We start from the raw sequence: 11,271 nt of genomic DNA, 5'->3' as shown, positions 1-11,271 counted from the left end.
ACTTAATGGCATCTAACAACTTTTAAGCCAGAACATACCCATGTGCAAGCTATCCTGCTTGGTATCTTCATGGAGATAAGATGTAAAGGATACATAAAATTTTTTTTAAAAATGAAAACATTTGACACCCCCCCAACAAAAGAAATCTCAAAAATACTTTCTCAAGTTTTCTGGACTATCTATATTAGTAAATGTAACTTATATGAAGGCAATCTGTATTTTCAGATACAAGAACTAGTGAACAGATAGCTGTCAAAACTTAAAAGAATATTGGTTGGGAGGATCTTTCCAATAGGCTATGAAATCCTAATTTTAGAAAAATAAAATTATTCTTAGAATTGGGCCATACTATATAGAATGTCTTAACTTAGTTTAAACTATGTAATTTGACTAAAAAAAATATCAACAATGCCTTTTTAAGTACTTTAAGCTGACATACTGACTTTGCAGTTTATACACTGTAAGACAGCAGGTACGTCTAGCACAGAAGAAACTGTATAATGGGGCACAGGAGATGACTTCTGTGGCACTATCCTATTTTTATTTATCCAGATTGTTGCTTTCAGTCCTGCATTGAGGCCTCCTTGTATATCAGTTTCTAGTGTGTCACCAACCATCACACAGTCACCAGGCTGTACCCCCAGAAGATTACAGCAGTAGAAAAATATGGAAGCTGATGGTTTCTCCTCTTTCTGCTCTCCACCTACAACAACAGCATCAAAATAGGTCTGACAAGCACAAGCCTCAATCTTCTCCCTCTGGGTCTGTTTGTCTCCATTAGTCAATAGAAGCAGGTGGACCTCCTTTCGAAGCTCAGTGAGCATGGTTTTGACATCTTCTGGCAGTGTCATATGCTGTAAACGTGTAGATTTCCACAGGAAATAACATTCTTCAGCCAATTTCCTATTTCTTGCACCACCTTTTGTTTCCTGGATAGCTTCTTCCCAATATGAAATCCTTAGATCAGTAATGCATATGTTGGAAGTACAAAAACATTCCTTGCTGAGTTTAACTTGAACTTTATCACAGATGATTTCAGCCTCTTCTTTGCAATGGTATTTTGTTTGTAAGAGCTTTATCACCTAAACAAAGAAAAATATTTCCATTAACACATTTCATGTTTTTAACAATCATGCCCTGAGAACCTGTGACACTAGTACAGCAGAAAGTGGTTAAGGAATTCTAACTTAACTTCTCTATCTTAAAGCAACTCTATCACCATATTATTTCTGGTAGAAATTGGCATTATTTTTCAAAGAACATCAAAATGAAGATCCCCTATTCTCTCTAGATAAGTGATTCATATTTTCTTCTAACATTTCTAGTCCAAGAAGATTCTTCATATATCACTAATAAAAAAAAACGCCTTCATACAGCAGTTCAAATATACTATTTGTCATTCTGATCAAGACGACATGAAAATAAAACTTGTGAAACTTTCTTTGTTGGTTACCAGGGTTGGGAAGGGTAGTGAAGGAAACTGCTAGCTAGGTAAGAGACATGTATTAATTTGGTGAAGTGAAAAGCATGTACCAAAAGCGGGTAACCAAAACAATAACACGAAGGAAAAGGAAGACACAGAGAGATGTACAAGATAGACAAGGTAAATACTTTTGCATACACAATACTACATTATCAATAATAACAAACATTAATCTATAGGTAGATACATAGGTAGAGAGGCAAGATGATCAGGTACTGGTAGGTAAAAGGGAATATACCCATGACCATGATACTTCTACATACATATTTGTAAGTGTTATAAAATGTCTATATAATAAAGCTAGCAGGGGGCAAAGTTATGATAACTTCTAAGCCACAACCAAACACCTTGAGGAAGTGAGTCACTGGGCTTGAGGGTTCAGGACAATGGTCACATAGCATGGTAAACAAAAATATTGTTCTACATTCTACATTGGTGATTAGTGACTAGGTTCTTAAAAGCTTGAAAGCAGCCATTTTTGATGCAACAATTGGTCTCTTTTTGTCCAGAGCAAAGAAGAATGGAGAAAATCAAAGATGCACAAAAACTATTAGCCCAAAGGACTAGTGAACCAGAAGAACTAGATGGTACCCAGCTACCACTGCCACCTACTCTGAAAGGGATCAAAATTGGAGATCCTAGACAGAGTGATAGAAAAATGTGGAACAAAACTTAAAATCATGCAAAAGATCAGGTTGACTGGTCTGACAAAGACAAGTGAAACCTCTGAGACTATGGCCCCTAGTCACCCTTCAGGGCTGGAATTGAACTCACTCTTATGGCTTAAACTCCAGCCAAACATAGACAAGCCAATGAGGTAAACAATGATATCAGGAAGTGTACTCCTTAGACCAAACAACCATGGGAGAGAAGAATGGCAACATTTGCACAGGGAGAAAGCTCAGAGGGCAGGATTGCATAGAAAAGAAGGACATAAGGAAAAGGTAACCATAAGGAAGAAGTGGGAAGAGAGCTGTTACATTGTGGAGATTGCAATCAAAGCCACAAAATAATGTATATGAACTGTTGAATGGAAAAAAAAATTTGCTCTCTAAACTTTTCACTCAAATCACAATAAAAAGTTTAAAAAAAGGAGAGAAAGAAAACTTTTGTTTATATTTTGTAAAGCATTATAAATTTTGGATTATCTTACTTATTCTCAGGAGCTCAGGTGGAGTGGTGCCTAAGGCATTTGACTTCTAACCAGAAGGCTGGCAGTTCAAACCCACCAGCCACTCCTTAGAAGGAAGACTGGGCAATCTACTTCTGTAAAGAGACTGCCTCGGAAACCCAAGGAGGAGTCACTATAAGTTGAAATTGACTCAACAGCAGTGAGTGTTTTCTTTTACTTATCCTCTTCCCAGAAAAATAATGCTAATTTGTCCAACATTTTCTCAAATACATCCATTTCACATTTGAAGGTCCACCATCTAAAATAGAACCCCATTCTGTACTTTTATGTCTCTACAATGAAACCAAACATGTACTGTGCTTTCAGAGGATTAAATGACCTCATTACTTCTTCCAAACTTAGTTTTTCAGATTAAAAAGAAAGATGTTCTGAGTCATCTTCTTTGGTATGTTTGTTCAGAATCGCTCACCAGAATTAAGCAATTCCTCTCGTGTTCTCATAGCTCTTTATCTTGGCTTTCATTACATTAGGTTCTTACCCATCTCACTTGTCTTCTAACATTTAGTAAGAACCCTAATGTGGCAAGCATTATACCAAATGCTCATATATGTTACTTCTTACCTTATCTACAACTATTCAAAGAAGTTTCTTTCAGAGATGAGGAAGCAGAGTTCAGAACTGTTAAGAAAATTGCCCAAAGTCATATAATAAAAACTGTAAGAATTAGGATTTGAATCTTACTGGCCTACTTCCAAGCCCACATGCCTATCTTTACACTAGTGTTATTAGGTGCTGGAGATTCGTTCCTTTGTACTAATGATACTACCTAGAGAGGAAAACAGTCACCACAAAATATCCTGGGTAAAATGCAATGGCAGTCACGTGAATGTGAACTGTGGAAATAAAAGGGAAGGAACACATAATTCTGCTGGGTAGTTGGGTAAGGTATCACAAAGGAAGCGACATTTAAGTCAAAGAGTTACCTAACATACAAGATGGGAACAAACCAAAAACAAAACCAAAACTCACTGCCATCGAGTTGATTCCGACTCATAGCGACCCCTCCTTGGGTTTCTGAGGTGGTGTCTCTACAGAAGTACATTGCTCAGTCTTCCTCCTGAGGAGTGGCTGGTGGGTTTGAACCACCAGCCTTCTGCTTAGCAGTCAAATGCCCTAGGCACTACACCACCAGAGCTCCCAAGATGGGGACAGATGGGGATAGGAGGGAGGATATAATCACTCTAGACAGAGAAGCAGCATGAATAAAGACACAATTCTTTTAATTTTGTTAACCAGTAAAGACAAGAAGCTGAGTTCAGCCAGAATGAAAGACATGTGAGGGAAGATAATAACATACAGGGCTAAAGAGGTCATTTGGACCAGTTTGCCAAAGGCCTGGAACCACATGCTGAATGCTGTCCAAATTCCTTTGGCACTCACTATTCCTATGCATGGAAAGGCCTCATACTGTAAGTACTTGTGCCTTTCTCTGTAAGGGCTTTATCTGGCCACAGGGGCACTTGTGCAAACAGACTGCGTAACGAGAGGCAGAAACAGAAATATCTTAGCTTTCTTGTTCCTTAAGTGGGACAACTGAAGTATGTTCTGCACACTGTCTACCACAGTTCCCCAAATGTCCACACCAATAACCTGCTCATTAATTCACCCTGTATCAGAATCCTGTATTGAATTCCTTCCCTTCTGTCTCATCTCCTCACTTCCCTGCAGTGCTTTCTGGAATCAAGGCCCAAATAACTACCCACACTTGCAGTCCTTGTCTTACAATGTGCATATTGGGGAATTCAATCATGTCAAGGAAATTCTGGATCTTTGGGAATGCACATATCTGGGCCTCAAAAATGTCTACTGTTGAAGTTAAACAATTAAGTAAGTTAAAATGTGTTGCTACTACTACTTAAATGGTATGCTATGTACACCAGAAACTTATTTCATCTACTGAAAAGGTGAAAATGAATATGCACATCCTTTTTCCTTCAGGAAGAATCAAAAATCACTTACTCCAAAGTTAAGGGAGTATTTTTCAGGCTATTTGTGCTAATCAGGAAGTAAGAGTGAAAAATGTTTTGTTTTGTTTAAAAAAAAAAAAGAGAGAGAGAGAAAGAGTCTAATTAACCTAGAGTGTAACAGCCCCAAGGATTTTAGCAAACACTGTAACTTTTTGCTTCATAAAGTTACAGGACAATTAATAAATTACATTATTTCAATGTCTATGGTTTTGTCACCATCGTGTCTAGCAACGTCAATCAAATTACTCTTAAGCTGTATGAATCCAAAAAACCAAATCCACTGCCACTGAGTCAACTGTGACTCATAGTGACCCACATGTGGTTTCCAAGGTGGTAAATCTTTACAGAAGTAGATTGCCCATCTTCTTTCCACAGAGCAGATGGGGGGTTTGAACGGCCACTTGTCCGATCAGCAGTCAAATGCCTTAGGCACTGTGCTACTGGAACTCCACTGAGCTACATGAAGGGGATTCCAAAGTTTTAGCAACCTTAGTGCTACCACAAAAAGGACTCCACTGTCCTAAGCTGAAGTGGGAGCTGACTTACAGCTAATAAGCAGAGAACACCCAATAATTTTTATTATAACTGCCAACACATTAAGAACATTCTTGGTGCTCTGAGAAAATTCAAAGGTGAAGGGAGAGAGCGGGTGGAAGATGGCATCCTATTAACAGACCACGTCACTTCCCTCTTTCAACATATGTTTCACTTCCCTCTTTCAACATATGTTTAGAGAAACTCGGTGAAAAGATACAAATAATGATCCTGGAATAATGAGCTTCTAGTAAGAAAATAAAGTATTAGATTGAGGGAAAAGAGTGAGTTCTGTGACTGGGGGCGGGGGGGAGGAGGGTGAACCCAGCCAGGACAAAGATAAGCCACTACAAACACAAAGGAGATCAAAGAGAAAAAGAAAAAAAACTTCACAGAACTTAAAGGCATTAAAGACACAGGGTAGATAGATCAGGAGAATTTCAAGGATCAATGACAGACAGTGGACAACACCTGCCCATCCCAACTGCAACTCTTTTTCACAACAAACAGAAATCTGCACCCACATTCCCACCAGTTACTCTACCAACATAAGAGAAAGCTGGAGAATGACCCACTACAGTCAAGCTAACAATCAAAGAAGTATACCAGCTCCAGACTTCCAGATACATTAAAACAAAGTAAAACATAAGACCAGGATGAAACAAATCAGCACATAACCAACAAATAAAGGTGACAACATCAAAACATCTCAGACACAACAGGTAACTTCAAATCCAACAACAACAACAACAAAAACACAATGTAGTACAAAGAAGTAACCAAACTAAAGAATTAGGAAATTTCCCTGAGGAAGAACAAATAATAGAAGTATTTAATGAAAGATTCAAAAGACATATATATATGACCTTCCAAGAGCTCAAGAAAATCATAAAAAAAAACCAGGAGAAGACAGACAATACCCTTAAAGAATTCAGAAAAATCATTCCAGAGCAAAATAACAAAATAAAAACATAATTAGAAATGACACAAAAACAACAGTTAGAAATCCAGAGGATAAACACTAAAATTATAGAGATAGATAACATATTGGAAGGACAAAAAAGTAGAGTAGAACTGGCTGAACAATTCATTTCCCAGCTAGAAGATAAAACCCTTGACAGCAGGGAGAAAAAATGAGAACAAAGAATTATGAGAAATGAAGAAAACCTAACAGTTATATTGAATGGCATGAAAAGAAATAATATACACCACCTTCAAATTCCAGAATAAGAGGCAAAAAAACAAAAACAAAAAAAACACTGAGAAAAATGTCAAATACTTGCTAACTTCCACTATATCATGAAAGATGAAAAGATAGCTATCTAAGAAGCTCTATGAAGCACATAGAGGATAGACCCCAAGAGAAAGTCACTAAGACATTCCACAATCAAACTGTCCAAAACCAAAGACAAGAAATCTAGACAGCAGCTCAAGAAAAATGTATTATCACCTAAAACAGGCAACCTATAAGACAAAAAACTGATTTCTCAACAGCAGCCATGAAGTCAATAAGATGGCCACTTGTCTGATCAGCAGTCAAATGCCTTAGGCACTGTGCTACTGGAACTCCACTGAGCTACATGAAGGGGATTCCATACACAAAACCTTGAAGAAAAATAGTTGATAACTAAGAATTATATATTCAGCCAAACTGTCCTTCAAATATAAGGGTGAAAGTAAGACATTACTAGACAAACATATTAAGGTAATTTGTGGAAACCAAACCAACCCTGTAAGAAATGCTCAAGGGACTTGAATACACAACCCAAAACAGAAAACAACAAATTAAACTCAAGACACTTGACACAAACCAACCCAGAAAAAGAATCATACAATAAGCTCACAAAAGATATAAATGGAGAAACAGAGAAGTCAATCTGTAAATGACACCGACAACAAAGCAAACAGAGTGAATAAATGATATAATGACAAACCTTCCAAATGGAGAGGAAGTAGGGCAATGTCTATATAGAACAGACTGTTCCAAACTTACAGAGATAAAAATTTATTACAGGGTATCATTAGCTATTAGAGAGATGCAAATCAAAACAACAATGAGATACCATCTTGCCCCAGCACTAGTAGCAAGACAGAAAATAATAAATGCTAGCGAGCATGTGGAGAGATTGGGACTCTCATAAACTGCTGGTGGGACTGTCAAATGATACAACCACTGTGGAAAGCAGTATGGTGATTCCTTAAAAAGTTGGAATTAGAAATACCATTTGATCCAGCCATTGCATTACTAGGTATATATCCTAAAGAAGTGGGAGCCAGGACAACAACAGACATATGCACACCCATGTTCATCACAACACTATTTGGAATAGCAAAAAGATGGAAACAACCTAGGTGCCCATCAACAGAAGAATGCATAACCAAACTATGGTACATACACACAATGGAATACTATGCAATGCTAAAGAATAATGGAGAATCAGCAAAACACCTCTGTTCCTGTTACCTAGTGCCTCTCTGACAAGAATATACCACAAATGGGATGGCCTTAACAAACAGGAGTTTATTCTCTAACAGTTTTGGGGCTTTAAGTCCAAGTTCAAAGTGCCAGACTCTAAGGGCTGGGTGAAAGCCCCTCAATCATGGGGGCCAGCTCTGCCTCCTGCTACCGGCCCACTGGAGCTAGAGGTATTTCCTCACTCAGACAGCTGCTGGCTGCTGAGGCTGAGAAGCCCAAGGTTAACAAGTGAAAAGGCACAGTCCTGATGTTACCAAACCACACAGCAGGCATTAATTTAAGTCCATTGTAAGTCCCAAGGTCAGCAGAGCATGGCAGGCTGCTGAACAACGACATGGCTACATGCAGAGTCCAAGCATGCTGCTGGTTATATATGGGAAGCAGACCACATACCCAAAGGCAGCTACTCAGCTGCTCATAGTAGATTCCACCATGGAGTTGATTACCAGTCTCATCATGGGGAATACTACATCTAGCTGCCCAGCCACTCAACCAGGCCAAACCAATTTGACACACAAATGTAACCACCACAACCACTTAACAAGGATAAATTTGAAGGGCATTATGCTGAGTGAAGTAAGGACAAATATTGTGTAAGTCCGTTACTGTAAAATGTCAAGGAGAGGTTTACATACGTAAGGAAATTTTCTTTGTTGGTGCGGTGTAGTAAATTACCTGGTATGGCCTTTCTAGCCATAAGTCTTTGTAAACTCTGTGGTGGAATTTGCTGTGAGCAACTGAGGAGCTCCTGATTGCAAAAGTTATCCACCTGGGGTATTTCTGTTGGGCTCAACAATAAACAGTGTTCTGGGAGGTTCCTGCTCTCTCAGGTGCTTAGAATTCTGATATTATGATTGGTTAGTTTGGCCACTCTGCCAGGCTCAAAAGGAGCCTTCCAGAGGCAGAAGAAGTCTCTTTCTGACTGCTGGTTGAGGAAGACTTGCTGCTGAAAGAGACACGTGCTTCTGAAAGAGACACAAGAGACATGCATTGCTGAGTGAGACACCGAGGGGCATGTACTGTTGGGAGAGACACTGAGCATTTTTCCTGAACTTGAATTGTAGCCTGGTGCTTCCCTAATAAAGCCCATAATCTGTGAGTTCTGTGTGGCCACTGCAGCTAATTATCGAACCGGAGAGAGGTGGTGGGTGCTTTGGGAGGAACAACGGGTGGTGAAAGGGCTGAAGGGAGGCAGCATGTCTGGCCTTGCAGGAATAGGCCTTGGGTTACTGATGGTGATCCTGTCTTCCTCCTGTGGGGTTAGAGGAGGTCAGGAAATGTGGCCTCCTTGCCTTTTTTGCAGTTAGTTATTGGGGGGGAGGGGAAGGAACACTGTTAGATAGGTAAAGACAAGTATTGATTTGGGTGAATAGAATGTGAGTGATCAACATGGTGGCACTGACGAAGAGGAAGACGAAGAGGAAGAAGTGCATGGGAGGTACAGACAACAAAGACGAACCCATTTGCACATACAGTAGTACTGCATTGTCAGTGAAGGCAAACGTTGATATAGGAGTGGATAAATGGGTAGACAGGCTGAACTATTAGATATGTCTATACAGGGGGAGTGTGCCCAAGACCATGTATAGGGTTGGCAGACAATGTTTCTACAAGTGTATTTGTATGTTCTGTAAGAATTCCCAGCTCCCAGTGGAGCTAACAAGGGACAAGTTTGTAGTCACTTCTTGGACACAGCCAGCTACCCAGAGGGAGCAAGTAGTTGGACCTGTGGGCTCGTGACCAGAGTCACAGGGGACATCAAGCTCAACTGGCATAACATACTACACAAAAAACATTGTTCCACATCTTACTCTGGTGAGTAGCAACTGGGATATTAAAAGCTTGCAAGCGACCATGTAGATACAACGATGGGTCTCTCCTTATCCAGAGCAAAGAAGAATGAAGAAAACAAAACACCCATGGAAACAATTAGTCCATGTGACTGGTACACCACATGATTCTCCACCTACATGACTATGAGACCAGAACTAGACAGAGCCCGGCTACCACTGTCAACCACTCGGAGGGGGATCTATGTAGAAGATCTCAGAGTGGGACAATATGTGGAACAAAACTCAAAATAATTAAAAAAATAAAAAAAACACAACAAGGGACCAGGTTTGCTGATCTGATAAAACCTGATGGAACCCCTGAGAATATGGCCCCTAGCTACGCTTCTGGTTTAGATGTGAATCCACTCCCGTGGCATCCAGCCAAACAAAAGAGGCTTATGACTGAACATTTACATTAGGTAGAGACACTCCTTGGAGAGATCAATCATGGAGAACAAAAGGGCTCTGTATGCAAAGGGGACAGCTTGGGGGACAGGAGTGCATGGCAGGAAGGACACATGAAAGAGGTAACTATGGGGAGGAACTGGGAAGGGAGCTGTTGCATTGTGGGAAATTGCAGCCAATGTCATGAGATACAGTGTATGTGAACTGCTGTATGGAAAATGAATTTGCGCTATAAACTTTCACGCTAAATCACAATAAAAACTAAAAAAAAAATTATAACAGGGTAACCATAAAGAAAATTAATCCTAACCAAACTAAAAAAGAAGAAAATCACAAGGGCATAGTAAACTCAAAATCAACAATAATGAAGAAAAGAGAAAAAATACTTGATAACAAAATGAACACAGCACAGAAATTATCTGGAACAAAGAAACTACCAACAACACAAAACAAATACAGTAGAATGGCAGCATAAATTCATACCTATCACAAAATACACTCAATGTGAATGGACTAAATGCAAGAGAAAAAAGTGTCACAGATTTAGGTAAGAAAAGAAGACCTATGAATATGCTGCCTACAAGAGACACACCTTAGACACAAAGACAAAAATAAATAATATATCAAGGGATGGGGAAAAATATATCAAATTAATGGCAACCACAAAAGAGCAGTAGTGGCAATATTAATTTCTGATAAAATAGACTTCAAGGTGAAAACCAGCATAAGGGACAAAGAAGGACATTATATGATGTTAAAAGGGTCGACTAACCATAAAGAAAATTAACAATCCTAACCAAACTTATTTACCATAATAAATAAGTATGCACTAAATGAAAAAGCTCCAAAATACATAAAGCAAACATTAACTGAACTGAAAGGCAAAATAGACAATTCTAAAATAGTAGTCCACTGAGGCTGGAGGTGACGCCACCACTATTTGAATACCAGCAGGGTCACCCATGGTGGACAGGTTTTAGCAGAGCTTCCAAACTAAGACAGACTTGGAAGAAGGAAGGGGCCACCCACTTCTCAAAGAATTGTCCAGTAAAAACCTTATGAATAGAAGTGAAACAGTGTCTGATATATTACTGGAAAACTTTCTGAAGAGCCCTGAAAATTCATCTGATATAGTGCCAAAAGATGAGCCCCTCAGGTGAGAAGGCACTCAAAATATGAGTGGGGAAGAGCAGCCTCCTCAAAGTACCAAAAAAAAGAAAAAAAACAAAAAACTCACTGCTGTCAAGTCAGATCCGACTCATAGGGACCCCTCTTTGGGTTTCCAAAGTGGTATCACTACAGAAGTAGATTGCCCAACCTTCCTTCCAAGGAGTGGCTGGTGGGCTTGAACCACCAGCCTTCTGGTAAGCAATCAAATGCCT

General features: G+C 39.3%; 1 protein-coding gene across 1 annotated transcript in view; it reads right to left on the bottom strand.

The window, feature by feature from the left end:
* Positions 1-425: 425 nt before the first annotated feature.
* LOC103208477 (N-acetylneuraminic acid phosphatase) overlaps positions 426-11,271 on the bottom strand; it is a 43,290-nt gene continuing 32,444 nt past the window's right edge. The window contains exon 2 of the mRNA XM_007954186.1: positions 426-1,082. Within this exon, the coding sequence (XP_007952377.1) occupies positions 426-1,082 (657 nt within the window). The remainder of the gene's footprint in view (positions 1,083-11,271) is intronic.

This window comes from Orycteropus afer, unplaced genomic scaffold (assembly GCF_000298275.1).
Source record: "Orycteropus afer afer isolate SDZICR_OR568_19922 unplaced genomic scaffold, OryAfe1.0 scaffold00440, whole genome shotgun sequence".
NCBI classification, from domain to species: domain Eukaryota; kingdom Metazoa; phylum Chordata; class Mammalia; order Tubulidentata; family Orycteropodidae; genus Orycteropus; species Orycteropus afer.
This window is presented reverse-complemented; position numbering and strand designations above follow the sequence as displayed.